The 23,323-nt window shown below is 37.5% G+C and overlaps 3 protein-coding genes across 3 annotated transcripts in view; 1 reads left to right on the top strand and 2 right to left on the bottom strand.

Moving 5' to 3' along the window:
- The window catches only part of LOC121430831 (zinc finger protein PLAG1-like), a 120,945-nt gene extending 118,518 nt beyond the window's left edge, over positions 1-2,427 (bottom strand). The window contains exon 1 of the mRNA XM_041628248.1: positions 2,261-2,427. The gene's annotated coding sequence lies outside the window, so the exon portion shown is untranslated. The remainder of the gene's footprint in view (positions 1-2,260) is intronic.
- On the top strand, positions 1,845-6,397 carry LOC121430832 (coiled-coil-helix-coiled-coil-helix domain-containing protein 7-like). Its single transcript, XM_041628250.1, has 4 exons — positions 1,845-2,193; positions 2,755-2,867; positions 4,757-4,855; positions 5,718-6,397. The coding sequence occupies exons 1-4, from the start codon at positions 2,151-2,153 to the stop codon at positions 5,808-5,810; spliced, it is 348 nt and encodes a 115-aa protein (XP_041484184.1). The 5' UTR covers positions 1,845-2,150; the 3' UTR covers positions 5,811-6,397.
- A 3,000-nt stretch (positions 6,398-9,397) lies between these two features.
- On the bottom strand, positions 9,398-23,258 carry LOC121430659 (steroid 5-alpha-reductase DET2-like). Its single transcript, XM_041627990.1, has 8 exons — positions 23,126-23,258; positions 18,527-18,775; positions 17,731-17,823; positions 16,830-16,963; positions 16,026-16,118; positions 14,265-14,359; positions 12,591-12,771; positions 9,398-10,364 (listed from the first exon to the last, which is right to left on the bottom strand). The coding sequence occupies exons 1-8, from the start codon at positions 23,186-23,188 to the stop codon at positions 10,301-10,303; spliced, it is 972 nt and encodes a 323-aa protein (XP_041483924.1). The 5' UTR covers positions 23,189-23,258; the 3' UTR covers positions 9,398-10,300.
- Between the last annotated feature and the right edge of the window lie 65 nt (positions 23,259-23,323).

The following is a 23,323-nucleotide window of genomic DNA, read 5'->3' as shown; positions in this document are numbered from 1 at the left end:
GAGTATCCAAAATAAATATTTGCCATGTGCCTCTCCTGCTCAATAAGAATAACGACCGATTAACAGCAACCTCATGGCCATTTATGGCGATAATAATGCAATGCACTTGTGCACCACTCAGTCTCAGTCCTGTACCACATCAGCACAGCTAGACCACCTGGTAAAGTAACAAATTAGTAAGCGAACTGTACCAGCAAGCCCCAATGCGAAAGTTTATAGCGCCCCATTTTAACATCTTTCACGCGTTTATCATGCAAAGTTGGTGCTAATGCAGTTTCTCGAAATAGGCGACTTTGTTTGAATTTACGCACCAGTAATTGTTTGCAAGTGTCATAGCAAGTCTCTCAATCACATATCAAGGTCAAAATGCCCACTGTTTTTCTCAATATCGCTATTGGAAACGGCCGTTCATGGTATTTTGGTTGGATCTTGAGGTCATTGACATGTCAAATTCTCATTCAGACATTGTTTTGCTTAAGAGCAATGCGTGGCTTTGCCATAGTTTTGATATGGATTGAAAATAGTGACCAAAAAATCTGGCTGCCACAGCCCACCCATTAGTTTGCATGATTATGGTCTCTAACTAAGTCCACAGCGAAGCGATGTCGGAGAATTTTGAATGACGAGATCGAAGCCAAAAACTATTGGAGTATCTGAAAAAGTAGACCAAAAGCTTCAGTCTCTGTATTTTGGTTGTTCCGCTGAACTGCGTTGGCTCACTCACCAATACATAGACTGAAAAGCTTGGAGGCCCGTACGTACAGACAACGTATTTTAGCAGTAACGTTAGATTTAACAGCGGAAACCCGATTTTCCGATCGTTTTTTGTACATAAAATGTCATATTATGAAAAATAAATCACGTCCATATTTACGAAAAAATGTTTAAAATTCAGAAATATCGTACCTTAGACCTCAGTTACCGCTAATTCTCTTGAAATGATGATCGAAACATCGTCATCTTCGATCCTTTCGTTGGTTAACGTAAGTTGCCATCTTGGATGACGTCATCATCATTACAGACGTATTTACCAGTCGCTACCTATCGCGATTTGTGCCGCTGCTTTGCGCTTGGACATATTGATGTGCGTGCGTTCGGAACTTGTCGCTCGCATTGATTGGCCAAGATATCGAAAATTTAATCGGAAAGCCTTGATACAAGCACAACTCGTTGACGGCTGCCATATTTTCCTCTCCGGCAGAAAGTCAAAAAATAAGGAATAACCCGGGGAATAACTCATCGGTAACGTATATTTTCGAAATAATAAATAATGTATATAGTATCAATAGAAAGATTAGAGTCTAACGAAAATAGTGGACCTTCGTCCAAGATAATATAATGTCATTTAGAATCTAAAAGAAGTAAAAAATCTGGACAAAACCCGTCCGCCGAATTGTCGGACCAGATTACACATGAAGACTCGTACTGACACATTGCCGTCGGTAAATGGGGATTACAGTAAAATGTCAGAAATTGTTGAATAAATCCCCAGAAACGACGGTTATTCCTGTCTACTGAAAAAGCAGTGTGCATATTGACCTTGAAAAAGATTGAGGAATCGAGACTGGCTGTGAAATTTGTAAACAATACGATTGGGGGGTGGTCAGGTCTCCACATTTTTGAAGCCGTCTTTCATGTCTTGAAAAGTTTAATAATAATATCAATTGTATCTTCTATTTTGTTCTCTAATAATTGCCTAACATTTTGTACTAAAAATCAATGAAACTGCCATTGAATTTTTCAAAATGTCTGTCTAAAATTCATTGTCCGGACACAAAACAACTGGGTATATTATATTCTTTTTAATTTTGGTGAGGAAATCATCCCAAAGCGGCGAAGGAAGTCAGCCGGAGTGACTGACATATGATGGTGAAACTGCAGTGCAGCGCCGCAAATTTATCATCAGAAAAATGAAAAATATTGTCAATCATTAAAATGTCACTCAATTTGTGAGCCAAAAACTGTCTGTATTTAGTTGTGAAGCCCAACAATTTGGATGTCAATTGCCGGTACACTCGACCGGCTCCTGGATTGTCGAGCTCGAGCTCAACCCATCTCACTCACCATGAATTGATCATGCACATGCACACTCACTCAGCTCGGTCTGCTTCTGTCACTTGTCATTGGCAATTCAACGTTCATTCATTCACATGCAGTGCACACATAAACTGGGTGGGAACAATATTCATATCGGTAAGAAATAATAACTCTAACATGACATCGAGAGGGGAAAACGTTTAGGAATTGATTGGATCCATACCTTGGCCCAAGCCTTTACTCAACCCACTCACTAGTTGAGCTCCTTGGCACCTACAAATCACAAAATCGTCTTTCATTGATTATTCTCGTCATCTGTAATTTTCGCGATTCCGTCAGCCATGTTGACAGTCCAAGTTCTAATGCATTTTGGGTACCGGGAATTTGGAATAGTCCATTAACAATTATAGGTGTACGTATTTACTTTACACCTTTTTTTAATCAATATAAACGATACTGAGAAATCAGAAAAAAATATTTATGTAAGTAAATCAAATATCTAATATTTCATGAACTTTTGGTTCATCAGCTAATAAATCAGTACACTAGATAAATAAATCATTATTTTTATTCCCCCTACAAGGGTCATGGGTTTATCCAAACAAACTGATCGGCCAGGGCCGTGGGAAAACGAGAACTCCACATTACATGCGTTACTATAATTTCTCCGTAGTCCCACGTACCGGTATTTAACATTTTCTTCCATTCTGAAAAAAGTGAAAATGGAAACGGGAGATCCTGTTGCGATTCCGAGCCAAATTCAAAAGAAGACACAGCCGTTTACAAAACAAAGGCGATGGACTGATGGAGACAGTAATCCCTGTTTGACTGTAAGTTTGTCAGTTTTTTAAAATTTGACAATGATGGACACTGACTGGATATTTAATTTTAATCAGTGGTGACTTTGAATTTGAAAAAATAATGAATGATAATAAAATGGAACCTGTCAATTGTCATGCCTGTGCTGTGTGTCATGTGTGTGGCTTTGCCTGCTGGCAGCGGTCTGATTCGAGGAGTTTTTTATCATTTTAAAAAAAATTTCTCCTCGACCTCGTAGTCGTACGCAGACGACCCGCGATGCCGATTATGCTACTGCCATGAAGTGATGAACGTTGTCGTTTGGCCTTTGGCTTTGGGGATTAACAATGCAAAATCCCCCCACGAATTTTGTCTTTATTTCATAAAATGATAAGAAAAGAACTGGACCAAAATAAAATTAAAGATATTCTATTCTGTTTTGGCCTGAAATGCACCAAAACGGGGAAGGAAAAACAGTGACTTACTTCTGCTGTCGAGTGTCGTGCAACTCCCACTCCCTGGTTTATCCGAACTTAGTAGTAATTTATCAAATAGAATTAGGTGTATTCGCTTCGATTTAAAGGAGAATGAAACCATTGGAACAAGATAGCTTGTGTGAAAACAGAAAAATCAAAGAAACAGATCAACAAAAGTTTGAGAAAAATCGGACAAATAATGAGAAAGTTATGAGCATTTGAATATTGCGATCACTAATGCTATGGAGATAGCAAATTTGCAATGCGACATAGATGTATGATGTCACTTGTGAACAACTCTCCCCATTACTTTAGTATATATTTCCCTTGAATTGCCTCTTTTATCACATCTATCCATAGATCATGTGTTCTTTCTACATGAGGGCATGTAATACATATTTTTTAAGGATACATCATGGATAAAGAGTTTGTATCATCATAAGAAAAAGCAGAGACATTTTGAGGGTATTTTATAGTCCACCAAAGGTAAAGTTGTTCATCAGTGACATCACACATCCTTGTCGCATTGCCAATAGGAGGATCTCCATAGCAATAGTGATTGCAATATTCAAATGCTCATAACTTTCTCATTATTTGTCCGATTTTTCTCAAACTTTCTTTATTCTTATTCTTTGATTTTTCTGTTTCTACACAAGCCTATTTGTTCCAAAGGTTTCATTCCCCTTTAAAGCATCGCGTTTGGCCAATATGCATCACATGACATCCAACTTTTTTTGTGCATGCTCGGCAGTGCAAAAGGAAAGGTGTGCAACGAAAATTGACATTGTGCACGCTCAACTCAAGTAGGCCAGTGCAGTAGAAGTCCTGGGAGAAGTCCAACAAAACTACTGTAGGCCTAACTTTTTAAGAATTTGTAGCTGTGTCGCTATTTTATTATAACAGAGATAATGCACTTGCTCTGTCGTGCATAAAAGTAAATGCAGAGAGAGAGCTCTGTTTCTTCAGATGGTGCACACTGGGCACTCGCAGCCAGTGGCTGGTGCACAGTGCAGCACCTATCTAAAGAAACCTCGCGTGCTGTGCATTTCCACTAACGCACTCAGCTCAGTCGGCTGCATGCATTATTTGTATAATGGCCATTGAGTCCCTGTACAGATCGTGTTAGAACTTCGGTCTCTGTTTGAATTAAGTCAGTGAGTAAGGTGAGCCGAGCTGTTAAGACTTGGACTAGTTTGATCTAGATCTATGTGCATTTTGTGATCTGTTTGTAAGTTAAGAGCCACTTTTTAACGACTGGTGATCCTTTCTTGTGGTAAATGGTATATTGAATTGGCAATAGTTCAGTGCGTAAGAAGGGTTCACCAGTCGTTCTTAAAGTCACTCTTAAGATCAGCTTTATGAAACTGCCCCCAGTATTGTAGAAATTTTGTTTGTTCTTTAGCAGAGAAATATCATTGATCTTTTCTATTTCCCTTTTTTTTCAGGAAGCAAACGCATCGTACCAGTGCCTTCATGATTATAACTTTGACCGTGAGAGATGTAAAGGATACTTTGCCAACTATAAGAATTGCAAGAACTTTTGGGTAAGGGCTTGAAGGAGAAGTTCATGCTGATGCCAAGTTAATAGTAAAATCAGAAAAGTACAGATGTAAGAGAAAAAATATTAGTGATGATTTGACCAAAATCTACAAAGAATCAGAGTTCATCTTATGCCATAGCTCTGGTGTACATGTTGGACCTGATGAGACCAAAGTTGTAAAGTGGATCTCTAAAATGCATTGTATATGGGAAACCACTGAATGTTAGAGCACCACTTGAACCCTGTTTTGGGATTAATCTCACAAGTTTTTGAGCTGTTCATAGTACCATTGATACATGTAGCATTTTAGAGGAAGGGGGCATGCACCTCCCCCATATTTTGTTTTGTTTTAACGTGACCAAAAAGAAAAAGGAGTAGAAAAAAAAAGCTGTGGACAAAATTTGTGAAAGATACTTTTTCTTAATATTTTGTAACAATTTGTCACAAAGTTATATTTTTTTTGCTCGCTTATGTTGCTTGCTCACATCTTTCTAGAAATTTTTCCCTATACACTTTATGTGGCTCCTCAAAATGGTTTTGTCTTTTTACTCTACTTAAGTTCTGATTTTAGTAATGTAACATTAGGTGTCGGAGCCAGGGGAGGCAATCTGATTTACATGCTTCCAATACAGAATGAGAAATCATTTTATGAAACCAGAACCTTTTCATTTTCTGTTTTGGTGATCAATGGTATTATCACATGTGAAAAACTTCTCTGAAATGCAATCCAAACCAAACCAAATCCCAATTCTTCAAACTAAAACATGAACAATTGCAGTAACAAGAAATGATGTTTAACCCCCGGGGAAAAATCACTTGCTTTACTTATGCTGATTTAAATTTTTGCACTTTTAAATTCTTTTCAGGGCAAAATTATGAAACAGAGAAGGAAAGACGGAATCATACCGGTGCTTCCAGGTCCAGAGGAGAGAGAGAAAATTTTAGCAGGACTTACGTGATATGAACAGAGCGTTACAGGAGAATTAAAGATGAACTGATTATATGTAGTTGAACTGCTCTTTGCAACTGAAGCAATGCCTTATGGTATTATTTTGAGATTGAAAACAAAAGGTCAGTGGTAATAATCCCACAAAAAAATACCACCACCCGATGGGGAACAAACGATGCCATGTACAGAAAACCTTTGCAAAGCACTCTGGAACTTGGCTGTTATTTCGTTCTTTGTCTAGAATTTCTTGTTTTTGATAATTTTAAGCTAGATCATGGGGAACTGATTACATATTAGAATCTTTTTACCATGTACATGGTCTTGAGATTGTCAGAAATACCACTCAATCATTTGGTTATCCTCTCTATGTCAAATTTATGATAATTTTTCCATCATAGCAATTACCATGGTACTGGGCTCAGCAGCCAAATTCAGATTTCCATGATGATGAATGTAATGAAAAAGTTCCTTTAATATAAAATAGACCTCAGGGCCCGATCTTACAAAGAGTACCATATCTGGGCTCTGTAACACAAAGGTTTGCGATGAATTGCGAATATGGAAGAACACCCCTGATTGGTCCCTGGTCAGCATTTTAAATTTAATGCGCATTGAACATTGATATTGATTGGTCAGTTCATTTAGCGAGCGATTGATCGCTAATCTTCGTGTTACAGAGCCCTGGAGGTGATTTAACACAATCTAATGCTAGAAATATGGATTCATGAAACATAATTTTTTTAAATTTATTACAGCAAATAATATTCATATTGCTTAGTCATTTGCATAGAGTTCATTTATAAATTATGGTTATATAAATTTTGTGCTATACACAATAAGTATATGCAGAGTCCTGAGTGTTTCTTTGGTTTGGAATACATAACTATGAACCTGATCAGAAAGGAGAGATTTTGGACATTTGTTGCCCAACTTCGACCATATTTTGTTGTCTGTCACATTAATTACAAAAATTGTCTGATCCATGATTTATGCAAGCTTGATTATGAAATGAATTTTTTTTTCAATAAAATGCTTGTAATTCTAATTTTACTCATTAGTAATTTCTACTATTTTAGACAGGTATTAAACCCCTAGGAATAAACATTGTAAAATAACCATATTTTAAGAATAGAATATTATGGGTAATTACAATTCGATTGGTCACAGTAAAGGCCAAATTTTAACTTCTTTATGTTGCCAATCATGATTTCTACGACAAACAGGGAGGATTGCTATTATACATAGCTATAAATTTTAACTCCAGAGTATTCAAAGGACTATAAATCAGGTGCAGATCCATCCGCATTAGACACAGAAACATATCGGGAGCCATATTCAGCATGCATCACGAGGGGGGGGGGGTGTTCAACAATAGGCAATAAAGGACAGCAAATGAAACTAGAGTCTTTTTAAATATTTTTTCGGTATTTTGGGGGACCAGGGGGGGGGGGGGGTTCAACAATAGGCACTAAAGGACAGCAAATGAAACTAGAGTCTTAATATTTTTTTCGTTATTTGGGGGGACCAGTAAAACAATTGAAAAACAAATCAACTGGTCTGACATGATCAGGTCAGACCAGTAGAACAAAATGGTTCGTGTGAAGCCCTGGCTGCCATATTGTTTTTTGCACAATACTCTTCCTGTCATAACTATTGTGTCTAATCCAGCTGGATCCGCACCTGTTATAAGAGTTCATTGTATGGAAGACTAGAAAGACAAGGTTAAGGCCAAGACCAAGGCCATATTGACCTGGATCAAGGACTTGAGGCCTCAAGGCTAAAACCCGGCACACACAAAACACGATCTGTTGCGGTCCCATATTAAAAGAAATTGCAATAGCATTTGATATGAACATTTCAACCTATGAAATCTTTCCAATCATCCCGATGGTAGTATGAATACTGAAATCAAAATTCCAGTCAATTTGATAAATTCTGTTCGGAATAAAAGTTTACAGAAGACTATACCAACGGCTGGTGACCCATTGGCCATTCATGTGGTAAATGATATACAATAGATTTCCATCAGTGTTGATTTATGGTTTCTCAGAAAGAGTCCCGGTCATCCATAGAGTGAGTTGCTTAACTTAATACAAACTACATTATGCAAACACCCAACCGCTGGATGTTACATAAAACTGTAAAGCTAAGAGCGACTTTAAGAACGACTGGTGAATCTTTCTTATGCGTTAAGTAATTACCAATGAACATTTAAAGGTGAATATCATTTACCACAAGATAGGATCACCATTTGTTCTTAAAGTCACTCTTAACATACAAACAGCTTTATGAAACGGCCCCCAGGGTCCCATCTGACAAAAAACTTGCAATAGATAAATCAAAACTATGGAAAGCCAGCTATGCCATCATTGCCTCGACAAATAGAGTGTGCTCCATTTTGTTTCCAAAGGAACATAATGTGTATAATGACATTGATTGAAATCCATAGTCTCAATATCATTCAGATCAATCTAAACAGGGGCCTGTTGCAGAAAGAGGTGCGTTTAAACGCAAGTCAAAAATTCAAACACAAGTCCCAAATGCGCGCTGTTGATTGGTTGAAAATCAAGTTGCGCATGATTTTTAGAGTTGCGATTGATTGCAACTCTTTCTGAAACGGGGCCCTGGACGTCATAACTTTGGCACTTGAATTACAGGCCATCAACATAGTACTGACCCTTGCTTCTCATATGGGCACTGGAGGCAGTGCCACCTCGAATTTCATATTCAGATTCACAGCATTAGCATGTATATTGCACCTTGCTCTACACGCAATTAGTCTACTTTCTATTTGATCTCATCCCACATGGTCTAATCTACGTTAGTCAATAACCAATTCATCTACAAATCATTTGGTCCAATTGCCAATGCCCATTTACCATTTTCTTACATTCCATTTAAGTTATACCAATTTTCTCTAATATGCATTCAGACATACACCATATGGTCCATATGATTTATAGACAAACTGTTAATGAATTGAATTTTCATTCGACAAAATACATGTACGAGACAATAAGTACACATACAGGAAATTGAATCAATTGGGCATAAGACTAAATGAAAATTCGACTGTGGATATTAGACCAAGCATAGCATAGACCAATTATCGACAAGAGTAAACCGAGAGTAGACCAAATGGATTTACCCTACATGTAAATTGGTTTTAGGATATCTGAGAAGTTGATCAACTATTTGTAGAACAAATGAATACGAAGGCCCTTACTCTGAAGGGTTTACTTCCAATTCGTCTAATGCCAATTCGTCTACTATCATTTGGTCTACCACCAGTTCGTCCACTCACCACACGGTCTACTTTCATTTAGTCTGTCATTCCGTCTAATAACCAGTTGGTCCATATACCATTTGGTCTGATTGGACTAAGTGTTAAATTGGGTAAAATGAAATGGAAACTACACCAACTGGTAATGAGACGAAATGGTCAGAGACAAAATGGTGATCAGACAAAGTGATAATTGGACAAAATGGTTAATGGACCAAATGTTTGTTAGACAAAATGTTGATGGACGGAATTGCATTAGACTAAATGAAAGTAAACCATGTGGTGAGTGGACGGGTTGGCAGTAGACGAATTGGCAGTTTACCATTCTGAAGTCAGGTATAACTCTGGTTTAAAGTTGTTAACTATGGATAGCCAATTGTCACATAAATCTCTTAACTGTAATGGTTCAATGAATAAGCTCATTCGACTCTAAAATCATTCCTAACGGTCTCGGAAGGATGAATAGGAGGGCTGTCTTCACAGTTAAAAAATTATGAAAGAGCACAGTAAACAGAAGAAGCAAAACAAAATTGTGACATTTTTGGCTTTTCATAATATTTTAGCACAAAGATAGGCCATGGTCTATGGGTGTGTTCAAAGTCAATTTTCAAATTCAAACAGCAACATGAATCATGATTGAAAACTCAATTACAAAAAACCCAAAACAAACACGATCAGCGGTGCACCGTTCAGTGTCGAAAATATAAAGCTGTTTAAATGTGGATCGTCTTAAATTTCCCGCTTTCGTTAGCGCTGCTCAGTTTGACCCATCCACAAAAAAAGTCAGTTCTGGCACCTATTTGTATAGGCTTCCACTGCAAGAGCAAATTTATAAACGTTTCAAAACTCAATTGTGTTCAATGTCGCATTCGCGATGCTCAAGGTCGTAATTTCGAGCTGATCGCATTTACAAGCGCATCTTTTTGGACGTTTAGATTTTCCCTCCCAATCATGATTTGAAAGACGTTTATTTTTATGACCGGGAGTAGTGGACATTGAACACATCCTTTGCTTCTCATTATAATCACGTTTTCAATCATAATCTATGTTGCCGTTTAAATTTGAAAACCGACATTGAACACACCAAAGTCAAACCTGAGTTCAGAAATATGGGCCAAAGCCTTTGAAATGCACACCAGCAAAAAAGTACTGACCCAAGCTTCTCATTGATACCCTAGTAACAATGCTATCTATATTTCATATTAAGGGACATAATGCTAGTAGATGAAAGGAATCAAGGCTTTTCTGTTGGGCGGGTACTCCTTGAATTTCTTCTTGTACCTGTAGGGAAACATAAAAAAAAAGTTGCATATATAAGCATCACATATAATGTTTATTGAATCCAGATGTTTATCTGTTCAATATCTTAAGAACTAAATCATACAAGGAATCTATAAAATGTATCTTGATCTGGCTTTTAATTTGTCGAGTACTATTCTGTACCAGAGAGCTTTACATTGAAATGGATACAAACAACAAAAAGAAAAAACACATTAACCTGAATATTTTAAACAAGTGGAATGCCTCTGGCTGTCTCACCTGCATCACGCGGTTCAATATAGCAGCAGTGCTGACTTTGAAAACTACTCTAACTCGCACAAGATGTTCAGTGATACATGGTTACTCTTATGTCTAATGTTCATGAACTAGACCAATAAATTTACAGAGATATGATGGTTATTCAACAAAAAACCCCAACATGGCCAAAGTTCATTGACCTTACATGACCTTTGACCTTGATCATGTGACCTGAAACTCGAACAGGATGTTCAGTGATACTTGATTACTCTTATGTACAAGTTTCATGAATCAGATCCATAAACTTTCAAAGTTTTGATGGTAATTCAACAGATACACCAAATTTGGCCAAAGTTCATTGACCTTTGACCTAGGTCATGTGACCTGAAATGCGCACAGGATGTTCAGTGATACTTAATTACTCTAATGTCCAAGTTTAACGAACTAGACCAATAAACTTTCAAAGTTATGATGGTAATTCAACAGATACCCCCAATTCGGCCAAAGTTCATTGACCCTAAATGACCTTTGACCTTAATCATGAGACCTGAAACTTGCACAAAATGTTCAGTGATGCTTGATTACTATTATGTCCAAGTTTCATGAATCAGATCCAAAAACTATCAAAGTTATGATGGGAATTCAACAGATACCCCCAATTTGGCCAAAGTTCATTGACCCTAAATGACCTTTGACCTTGGTCATGTGACATAAAACTCATGCAGGATGTTCAGTGATACTTGATTAACCTCATGTCCAAGTTTCATGAACTAGGTCCATATATTTTCTAAGTTATGATGACATTTCAAAAACTTAACCTCAGGTTAAGATTTGGATGTTGATTCCTCCAACATGGTCTAAGTTCATTGACCCTAAATGACCTTTGACCTTGGTCATGTGACATGAAACTCTAATAGGATGTTCAGTAATACTTGATTAACCTTATGGCCAAGTTTCATGAGCTAGGTCCACATACTTTCTAAGTTATGATGTCATTTCAAAACTTAACCTCAGGTTAAGATTTGATGTTGACGCCGCCGCCGCCGTCGGAAAAGCGGCGCCTATAGTCTCACTCTGCTATGCAGGTGAGACAAAAAGGCCTCAGGCTCTATTAAAATGAAAAGGACTTCTAGAGGTTATTCATTAACATTTTTGACAGCTTTCCTTGATACAAATATTTCAGTGTTCATTTCATAGGATTCTGTTCTTGCCATTTTTACCCCAGCTGACATATTTATCTAAAGAACCTAATAAAGGTCTGCTTTACTTCTTTGGGCTGGAATCCAATCAGATTTCTTGCATTCCCTTTTGTTTTGTCTATGAAGAATTGGAGAGATTATAGAAGAAATATATGGAGGCAGCATACTGCTCAGAATTTATTGAAAGTATCTGTGAGAGTCGAGACCCGGTGATTCCCAAGTTCAATACCCCAAAGCCCCATAGAACAATCCAGTAATATGGAGGCTATATGGAGGCTCAAAAGTGCCACCCAGATGTTGACATAATTATCCACATGTAAATATCTTGCTAACCAATAGATCGGGGGAGCGTTTCATCAATATTTTCATCCGACAAGTTGTCAGATCTGACATCTTTCCTTGATTCTGATTGGCTGAGAGGCACTGTTCCTATGGTAACTGTCGGATAAATTGGTACTTGTCGGATAAAATGCCCGACAAGTCCTTTCATGAAACGCCCCCCAGATGACGAGATCGCAGATTTTAAGACATGATCAGAGGATGAGATGTAGATGTGATCTAAAATCTACTCATCTTCTAAGGATGTGAACATGACATGCTCCAAAATTTGGTCATCTGATCGTCACTTATACATGAACATGATGTTGACATGACTACATCCAAGATTCTGTCATCTCCAAAAGATCATTTCTTTTGGAGGATGAAGATACTGATAAGATCCAAGAACTCATTATCTGGGTGACAGTTTTAAGCTTGCTCTAATGTAACCAAACAGGGAAGTGTTACTGACCATCTGTGATTGTCCCTTGACCGCGGTATGAAGGTTGAACAGCCAAAGAGCCACCAGACCAGACCAGCCGCTGACCAGTTAGCCAGTGCCCAGCCGAACCACTCAACCAGTTCCCCAAGGTAGTTGGGGCAGGATACTAGCTCAAAGAGACCCCCTCGCGGAATGTAGTAACCACCGCCACCTAAAGGATAAGATTTTAATAGTATAAATGCATAGGTGAATTTGCGTAAGTCTACATTTCATAAAGTGAATATTCCCCAAGCCAAAACAGTTTTTAAACCAGATTATCCAAAACATGTGTAATATACAGTCCATCCCATAAAAAATGAAGCCAAGATTTAGCGATGATTTATCATAACTTAATAGACAAATGACCTATCATCGAAAAGCTTAGAATCTCTTCTTTCATCTGAAATAACTTAAATTAATCCTCATACACAAATGAGTGATTAAAAACAATTAAAACAAAGGATACCAAAAAGTCATTTGGCGGGGGATATCTGAATTTCAAAAAGAAAATCACATGCCTAGAAAGTTCAATATTTAATTTACCTCAATCATGGAAAATGGTCAATAAATAAAAAAGTTCTGTTACTTCAGAACAATGCTTGTATTTCTATAATTTTATTAAACAACAATGTTTTCACCAGTTTCCCACGGAAGCTATCTCACATTTAACAAAAGACTCAAAACATGGCTGATCGTCAACGAAATTCAAGTATATCTCAATGCTAGCCTGTAAAACTTCTTCATTTTATTGAATCATTGAAATCAAAGCCTTATTTCAAATAAACAATATTTCTTGACCATTTTCTGGAACTGATGTATCAAATTTATGAGTAATAAACTTATAAAAAATGTTATTTTCTTTTTGAAACAAAGATACTGCATGCCAAGTAACTTTTTGGTATTTTTTCTTCACATTGTTTTTGCTCACTCATGCAGGAATGAAGAATGATATGTTATTTCAAACGAAAGAGGAGATTCTAAGCTTTACAGTGATAGGTCATTTGTCTATTGTATTTGTGATTAAGTTATGATACATCTCGATTTTTTTTTCTGGGATACACTGTACATATATCTACCTCTAATTTCTCAGAAATTAGAGATTCCTGTGATTCTGATAGTTTGGACATAATTGCCCTGTACATCCGTAAGCCTAACTTGTTGCTGTGGCCTGCACATGCAATTCAGCTGTACAACACACTGAAATTACTAACCGATTAAAGGTCAATTCTACCCCAGAAATATGTTGAATTGAATCAATAGAGCAAAATCAACCAAGCACAACAAACTCTGATGTAAAATAAAAAAGTTATGCGAATTTAAAGTTCTGCTTATTTATCACACAACAGTAATATGCCCAATTCTGTGACCTGCAAATGAGAGAGTCTATGACGTGTCTCACTCACTATTTCCTTTGTAGTGTTATGAATGCTGTATAAACTTAAGTTGAAATTTTGTGAGCACTAACTCATGAAATTTGTGAAAATAGAAGCATTGCAAAAATAACCAGTTGTTAAGTATTATTGCTAAAGTGTGTAAAAAAAATCGGAAAATCAAGGTCTAACCAAAGCTGGAATAGACAATTAATCCAAGTGTTCCTCTTCCTGTGTGGATTATGTCTATTGTTAGAAATGCAGTTTTTTTTTCAGAATACAATTTTATACTTACCCGAAGACCTTAGACTCCTCAGTTTCCAGTCTGCCCATCTGTTTATGATGAACCCGACAACATACAGCACTACACCGATAATAAACCTTGGATCACTGAAAAATAGGATTGGAAAAAAATCAGTATAAACAAAAATTATAACACAAATTCTTAATTAATAACCTAGATTTGTAAAAAAAAAAGATCAACCAATATCACAATGGACAACAATAAAGTCTTTGGCAAACCATGAAAAACTTACAATCAATTATCAGATAGGTTATACATTAAGTGAACCTTTTGAAATGTCGAATAATGGTGACTTCAAAAGCTCAAAGTACATTTGAAACCATACTCATTTTCAATCATCAATAAGTAAATAATAGATTTCCTGCAGTCACTTGTATCTCTCGATTTTGGGGACGTACAGTTTCCATAAGCTAGCCGTAGAGGAAGGGTAGGAAAAATTATTTCCATTTTTAGACGCCATCTTCCACATATGGGCGATTTGGGGGGGGGTTTACTTTCATGTAAAGGGTTATATTTTAGGGGTAACAAGCAATTAGGCAGCAAAAGCAAATATCATTATTCTTCCAAAATTAAAATTTTGATTTTCTAAATCGTCTTGAATATTTTTTTGTGACAGATCCTGGGGTGACTCTAAAAAGAATGGTTACCCAAAAGCAAGCATTTTGGAGGAATTTTAGAGACACCATAAATGTCACCCTCATGTTTTTTCTATGTTGTGTCAAGCAAAGAATGCTGTATTGGCTTTGTGTGACAAACACATACATGTAGACACTGTTCTCACTACAATACAGACTGCTAAACAATAGGGATTGCCTTACAATAAACTTGTATTGGTAGTGGAAATGAACAATAGGCTTAGCTATTTTGTTGACATGTTAATTTCACTGAGGTCATTCAAGAGTCTTCCAGAATGTTATTACTCCAGAAAGAAGGAGAATGTTCTTTTCAAAGTGAATACTAGAAGTATCTAGACTAATTGAAATGTGTATATACATATAAGGTGACAGTTTCTTCAAGAACATCATCATATCATACTAGATCACTTCATCAGATCAGATCATATCGGATCAGAGCTAAGAGTTTCACACCAGACTTTATGTCAGAGCTAAGAGTTTCACACCAGACTTTATGTCAGAGCAGACTTTATTTCCACCTGGAATATTTATCTTCTGTGGAATTATTTACACACCATCAATGAACTGTTTGCAGATCGTCAACCTGTTTTAATGAACGCTTTTCAACCCATGGATTGCTGAAATTGACTGTTAATCATCATCAACATCGTCTTCACGGACATTTCAACTCGTTACATTGACTCTTGTTATTCATCGTGCTTCAACATCAGTTTCATCATCGCCATCATTGTGAACTTATCTTCGCCAGCCAACTTAGATTAAATACTGGATTTTTCTTTGGATTATTATCGCAATCTCAAGAGACATAAGATCAATATTTATTTATGTTTTATTTATGATTGTATATGGTTAATTATTTCCTGTAATAAAAAAGGGAAATCAATTTCAAATTATTTTATTGTTATTTGTTGCAGTATCGTAACAATAGCAACAAGATTGCTTTAAGTGAAGTGATTTCAAAACCACTTTGGTGTGATCAAGTGGGAACGCTAGCAAAGCAATCTTCCAAACTGGTTTCCTGAACCGGTTACCAGTGAACTAGTTTTAGAAAGTGTAATGAGAACGTTGTTGTATATTATTTCTTTAAATATGTAAATCACACAAAGTCTATACTCACTAGTAGTAGTTATTACTATATTTAGCAGATCCCGTCCAGTCAGCATTCACAAAACTGAATATCGAGTTTGGGAATATCCCTGCGGCCGTGATCCTGTAGGAGAAATGGAGAAAGAGGAGAGCGAAAGACAATCAAGGAAAGGACACATTTTCCAAATAAAATGACATAAAATTGCAATACTTTAAAAACAAGGTCACTTTCCCAGCGGGCACATTTCTATGTCTAAAACATAAATATTGCAATTTTCTTCCATCTCTGAAGACTACCTTCTAAGCTTTCTAGGATTATCTTATTCATTCACACTGTATAACAGGTAAATGTGATTAGAAGTAAACCTCCCATATGCTTAACATTTTCGAAGTTGATTTTTTTTTCCTAACCAAGGCCCCGTCTTACAATGAGTTATGATTGATCCGACCAATCGCAACTATGGATTGTTGTCAACTTCTATTAAGCATGTTTGTTCAAAATATTTTCTAGCTATGATGTATATTCATGCATTCATTGTTTTCTTGAAAATTCACTGCGCTTCTTTTTGCACACAAAGGACATTGTGCAAATTTTTCCTGAATAAAATTATGACACTGATGGATTTTCGTAGAGTTACGATTGATCGGATCAATCCTTAACCTTTGTAAGACGGGGCCCAGATTATCCAAAGCATGAGTTCTTCTGCATGTAAGCAAGTTTCCTCCGATACAAAGTCATACAAACCTCTGCAGTTCCAACAGAATTGACTTACAGGCAAAGTGAGCCGTATTATCAATTTATTTCATTCAGAGCAAAATACACGCTTGGACATACCAGAATGGGACCTTTGCTTTGCTGTATTTCATGATACATGGATGGATGAACCCACGATGAAAGTAATGAGCTATGAAGAGAGACAGGAATACCACATTGACAGGATCGGTAATGCTGCCGTAGAGGAAAAATACCTGAAAAGAAAACAACATCAACAAATAATAGGACTGGTCATGTCATCATGTTGTAGAAAAAAACACCAAAAAAGAAAACAAATTGACACAGCTTACAACCAGTATTGGTCGCACAGAAATGTTTGAGCAAACAATCTGCTAACAGCTCTATTGTTGCAGTGCCTAGTGCTACAATGATACATTATTTACATGTACATTTTGGAGGACTTTACATCCCAACCCCCCCCCCCTTCATAAAAAAGGTAAAGGTATAAGATAAGTATACATGTATGTTATGATCACAACAAGGTAATGTTTCCCTTTTTTCTAAATAGCATAACTTTTCAACAAAATAGTTTTCTGCACACTTATTTGGTAGATGTTGCATTTATTGGCAAATGATAAGTGAAGATTTTATTGATTAGGTATAAAGTCATGCATAGGTAAGCAAATATGAAAGGCAAAAGTGTAATTTGTGACATGTCAAAAGTCACAAGGGAGGGATTTGTGATGTAATTTTGATGTTTCAATTCTAGTTTTTGTGTGTGAGAATAAATAAGTGCTATCTACTGGTAATCAATATTGTTTACCCCAATTACATATCTCCTGGCATTTATAAAATTCTCCAAAGTTCTATTAACGATCTTCAGGAGTCTGGTATGCGTACAGTTGATATTGTGCAAATAAAAAGGCCTTTGTTATAAGCTTCCAAGGTATCTTGGAATGTTCCTAAACTGCCTGAATCTTTTTTTAAACACTATACCATTCAACCCCTTCAAAGTACTAACCAATGGGAAGAGAATACAACCTGGTGGTCCGTCAGAGCAAAAGTGTCCTATCCGCTGAGGAATGAGACAGCCACTCCGTGCTTGATCTTTTCTCTGAAGTCACAAAAGATAAAATATGAATTCCTTTTTTTTGTGTAAGTGATGAGCATAACATATCTACAGACAAGATCCAACAGCAGCAGTGGATCAATTTGAATGAGATAAATCACCAAATGTTCTCAAGATAATGAATATTATGCGCTATATGATTGTAATTACCATCGTCATCGTCATACATGTAATCACATTCATAATTATTATCATCATCATCGGCCTCATCATCTTTTCAGGTGGGGCGTACTAGCGTGGGGCGTTTGTGCAGAATAATTCCCCTCAAAATGATTGTGTCTAACCCAGTTGGATCATCCATCCGCACCGGATCAGTAGTATGACCAGGAACATGTACAGTATGTACAGTCTTGATGAATTCCTTTCTACATAAATACATATAGTACTAGAAATCGGGCTATAGAGATAAAGGGAACGTGACGAGTGGGACAGCAGATCGTTTTAATCAGCAGTTACAGAGTGGGATTATTTGGGGAAGAGTTCACCAATGTTCTGGACAGTCCAATGCAATAAACCTGCCACACAAGACATTTGAATAAAATATATAGCAGTCTAATTCCCGGAAATGATCAATTGTTTTACAAATAAGTCCTATCTATATTCAAGTTGGGAAAAAAAACCCTGATACAAAAGAATTGTGTCACAATAATGAAGCCAATCTAGCAGAAATTTTTAAGCCAATGCTTACCTCCAGTTGTGTGGTCGAGTCCTGTTCAGCAGTCAAAGGATCGTCGTCGCCCTCTGAAAGTTCAACACGAGTGGCTCCATTTTTGGTGACCTCCTTGTAGTTGTCCGGCTTGTCTTCATGTTTACCATAGGTTGCAGGCTCCCGGAACTGAACCACGAAGGATACAAGAGTGAAGACGGCCCCAAAAATGACCAGGCCGTAGTGGACCCAGTAATGGAGCTCATCCACGTTGAAGTCCCATGGAATAGGCTGGAGTAAAAAAAATGATGAAATTTTATAGAAGTAGTTGCCAAATATCAATATATTTCTCATACATCGTGGCTGAGCTGAAAAAATCTTGTTGAGCATTGTGGCCCAGAGGATTAGTCTTCTGACTTTGAAACAGGGGGTCATGGGTTCCAATCCCAGCCATGGCGTAATTTCCTTCAGCAAGAAATTCATCCCCATTGTGCTGCGCTCAACCCAGGTGAGGTGAATGGGTACCTGGCAGGAATTTATTCCTTGAAATGGCACCGCGCTGTAAATGGCTGCGGGGCTAAAGCCAGGGTAATAATATCCAAGTCCTTTGGAAGCGCATAGGGACGTTATGACATGATGTGATATGCGCTATACAAGAAATGCATTATCAATATGATTAAAATCTTGTATCTCAAAATTCAAATATTTTGATGATAGCTCCGAATAAGCTAGATTTTAGAATAACATGACCATGGGTAGCAACATTCTGTTGCCTCGAAAGATCTTTTCACAGGTTTCAGGAGACTATTTTAAGACAATATGAGACTGTAGGGGAGATCGGGGTTAGTTGGACTATTAAGAGCAATAAATTGAGGGCAGTATTGCATAAATTTATTTTACAGGCGTTAGAAAAAATTACAATGTTTGAACTTACCCCGCGTTCCAACTAACCCTGATCTCCCCTACCATTGCGACATTTTATAATTCAGCCTTTTTTTAAAGCCTTTTCTAACAAGAATTTCTAAGCTGTCCTCAAATTTTGTAAATTTTGAAATACAAGGTTTTATAAGCCTGGCCACGACATAATGTGTCAAGATCGAATTCAAGATTGCCTTTTATCAATAAAATCTATGGAATTGTTCTCTTGCATGGTATAATTTATGGATAAATAACTTAGGCACGACCCAAATCTGGGCAAGGTTGCCTTCCTCGACAGGAACTCTGAACAGTAGAGGCTCCAATGTGGGAGATCCCAGGTCTCAATTGGTGTTCAATCATCAGTTGGGAGAATGACAAACAAAAATATTGCTCTATGCTGTGCAGGGAATTTTTTCGGGAGAGGGGGGTTCTTCAGTGGCATACAAACATTGTTAAGATGAGGATACTGCCTTAAGTGCCTTGCGGCACTCCACTCCTTACCCTTGTCCAGTCAGATAATTCATTATCGACTTTAACTCTCTGCTGTCTTCCTTGGAGAAAGTCCGTTATCCAGGCTTTGATTTCGCCACCTATACCATAAACCTCAAGTTTGGAAAGGAGGCGCAGATGAGGGAAACTATCGAAAGCTTTTTGGAAATCCAGGTAGATTACATGTACATCGCTAGGACTTCCTACATCCAGCATCACTGTCCATTTCTCCATAACCATCAAGAGCTGTGTCACACATGACATGAGCCTCCAGGAACAAAGCCATGCTGTTCATCACACGGAAGATCATTTTCTATAAGGTGGCCAACTATTTCATCCAGAATTAGTGATTCCAGGATTTTGCAAGGTACAGATGTCAAACTGACTGGTCTGTAATTTCGAACATCCACCTTGCTGCCTTTTTTGTGCACAGGTACTACATGACTTAAACCTTCCAGACACTTGGTAGTTTGCCCTCTTTTAATAGTGATGCATTGTAGATCAAGGCAAGGAGCTTTGCGATAGAAACAGTAGTTGCCTTAAAAAAACATGCGTATATGCCATCTGGTCCTGCAGTCTTATATTTTGACAAACTCACTAGTTTCTTATAGACGTCATCTTCCAAGATGGAGATGGAAGTTAATGGCATTCCTGAATACTTTGATGCCGGAATGGATGTCTTATCCTCATCAGTGAAAGTGGTTGCAAAGAACTCATTCAAAGCATCTGCCTTTCCTTTTATCTGAAGATATAGGGGTCCTCTCTGGCCCTCTGATTTCCCCTGATCTACAGGATGTATTGAGCTTGCTATGGGTATACCGCCAAAATGCTTTGGGGTTGGACTTCACATTGAGAGCTATCTCTTTCTCATACATTCTGCATGATTTCTTGGTGGTAATTCTCAACTCTTTCACCAATCATTTTTTTTAGGGGGCAACATGTGGCGTGAAGGCCTAATTTCTATTTTAAGCAAGACCTACAAGTGAGGATGCAAAAGAAAAAAAAGACATTTTTTAAATTCATTTATCACGTTCATCCATGTACTCACTCGTGATTCATTTACTCATTCTTTCACTCATTCATCCATTCACACCGGCTGATTCACACATTTTTTTTCTTTATTTCCTCTTTCTTACTTTACTTGCTTGCTTCCTCTCTAATTGAATTCTTTCTGTCTTTTTCTTTCTTTCTCTCTCTTTCTCATGTTTCTTTCTACAGGCCTCTACAAAAAAAAATAATCACTTGCCCTGTCGGGCAAGCAATAAAAAAATTGCTTGCCCGATAGAAAAAACTGCTTGCCCGATTTTTTTCAAGTTCTTTTGAGCACTCTTTTTTCTTTTTCTGTCCTGGCTGAACTTGATTTACTGGTGCTGGCCTTGGCATTTCTTTTTCTCGACTCTTGTTCAAGTTGTTCTGGTTGCACATCACAACGACAAAAGTCGCCTATTTTAGTCAGCCAACTAATCGTTTATTTGTTTTGAAGTTGAAGCAAAGTCCTGCCCAGTGTGACCAGATTTCACAAATTGAAATACGGAACAATCAACAAAAAAAAAAGATCAAGAAAGGTTAAAGTGTTAGACTTGTGAAAAAAATATAAAGAATTTGAAGGGAGGGTGAACGAAAGAATGAGAGAAAGAAAAGAGATGAATTGAAAAGAAAGAAAAAATGAAGGAAATAATAAAAAATATAAGTTCTAATAAAAGAAGGATGAGAGAGAGAATTAAAATAGATAAAAAGGTTTCCGTCATTCTTTGAATTGAATATAGAAAGAAAAAAAAAAGAAGGGAAGATGAAGAAATGTGTGAAAGTTAAAATAAAGAAGAGAAAGACAAAAGAAAGTTAAAAAAAGGAGGAAAGAAAGAATAAAGGAAAGAAAATGTTTTCTTTATTCTTGGAAAGAAAGAAACAAAGGGAAAAAAAAAAATGAGGGAAGGAATGAAGGAAGAAAGGGAAATAAAGTATAGGGAAAAGAATAAGGATTAAATGAAATAAATAATGAAAGAAAGAAAAGAGGAAAGAGAGGGAGGAAAGAATGAAGGGAGGCCAGAATGAATAAAAGAGAAAATAATGGAAGGAGAGAAAGAACGAAAATAAAAACGAGTGGAAGGGAGAAGGAAGCAAAGAAAAGTTTAAGGGAAGAAAGAATGAAAGAAATATAAAAAAAATGTAATGAAGAAGGCAAGTAAGAGAAAGAAGGAAAGAAAGAAAATGAACACAGAGAGAAAGGATCAGGAAATAAAGATAGATGTAACAAAAAAGGGCAAGGAAGGATAGAAGGATGAAGAAAGGATAGAAAAGAGAAAGCAGTTCAAACTTCAAGCAAATAAAAACAATCCAATCATATAACAAAAATCCTAATGATATTTGGCGTTTTGTTTAATATATAAAAAAAAATAATAAAATGTTTTAGAAATGAATAAAATACGGGACGTCTGGTCACCCTGGTCCTGGCGTTGCATGCATTCAGCGCTAGCATGATCGACCTCGAGTCGGCTGGCTTGCGATCGCTCGTGTACATACGTACATGTACTGTATATGCTCAGAGGGTGAGAGAGGGGTTTCCCCAGCTAGCTCGTTCGGCTTCGTCGATAAGAAGCGCATGCGCATAGTGTAATCTAAGGCAGCCCCTATCGAATAGGACCGCTGGCGATAAATTGGCGCTGATTTGACATGCTTCCACTGTTTTTTGACTGGTAAAACATTGTCATGATTTGGCTGTTAATTGCAAAATTATTAAACTTAACTGTCAATTTATCTTTTTCATTTTCAAAACAACCACTTGCCCGATTGGGCAACTGACTTTGAGAAATGCTTGCTCGCACGTCATTTTCACTTGCCCCGGCCGGGCAAGCGGGTTTGTCGAGCCCTGTTTCTATAAATTCTAAGTTACAATAGTTAGGCCCAGTTTCTTTCTTTCCAACAAACTCCGATAAATCCCCGCACCGCTCCGGCAAGCTAAGCTATAGCCTATACCGGCCTAACCTGCCTTAGTAAAGTTAGGCTCTCGCTATCCCATACTGCCACTGGACATCAAGCGCGCGCTACCACCGCGGCCCGGGTCGAGCTTGGCCTAGCTAGGCGCAGGCTACGCCTAGGGCCAGGGCGGTAGAGCTGGGAGCCGGGACTGCGGGAGTGGGATCATCATGCCTGGGTCCAGTGGCCTCGACAGTGGCAGTGCAGCGCCAGCGGCAAGCCTGGCCTGGCGCTGGCTGGGCTCTCTTTACGTAAATTTACCTCGAAATTGATACCGATATTCGATGTGTTGCCGCTTACTTCTGCAGCCAGATTGGAATCCATACTTTTAATCAAAGTATCTTTGTTTTAAGGGAGAACGTTGAAGTAGTAGTCTTCTTTCTACACTAGCCTGAGCCAGCTAGCTAGCTTGGCACATGCACAGCAAGCGCGCGACGTCAGCGTGTTGACAATTGCGAA

Source organism: Lytechinus variegatus, chromosome 17, assembly GCF_018143015.1.
Source record: "Lytechinus variegatus isolate NC3 chromosome 17, Lvar_3.0, whole genome shotgun sequence".
Lineage (NCBI taxonomy): Eukaryota > Metazoa > Echinodermata > Echinoidea > Temnopleuroida > Toxopneustidae > Lytechinus > Lytechinus variegatus.
The sequence above is the reverse complement of the archived record's forward strand: the minus strand, read 5'-3'. Positions and strand labels throughout refer to the sequence as shown.

What these genes read in the sequence shown, in the direction of transcription:
- LOC121430832 (XM_041628250.1), top strand. Translation starts at nt 2,151, where the DNA reads ATGCAGTGCACACATAAACTGGGTGGGAACAATATTCATATCG. An exon ending in TGGGAACAATATTCATATCG is followed by an intron (nt 2,194 to 2,754) that starts GTAAGAAATAAT and finishes TTCTGAAAAAAG; the next exon opens with TGAAAATGGAAACGGGAGAT. An exon ending in AGAATTGCAAGAACTTTTGG is followed by an intron (nt 4,856 to 5,717) that starts GTAAGGGCTTGA and finishes AATTCTTTTCAG; the next exon opens with GGCAAAATTATGAAACAGAG.
- LOC121430659 (XM_041627990.1), bottom strand. Translation starts at nt 23,188, where the DNA reads ATGGATTCCAATCTGGCTGCAGAAGTAAGCGGCAACACATCGAATATC. An exon ending in ATATCGGTATCAATTTCGAG is followed by an intron (nt 18,776 to 23,125) that starts GTAAATTTACGT and finishes TTTTTACTCCAG; the next exon opens with CCTATTCCATGGGACTTCAA. An exon ending in TATAGTAATAACTACTACTA is followed by an intron (nt 14,360 to 16,025) that starts GTGAGTATAGAC and finishes CCTATTTTTCAG; the next exon opens with TGATCCAAGGTTTATTATCG.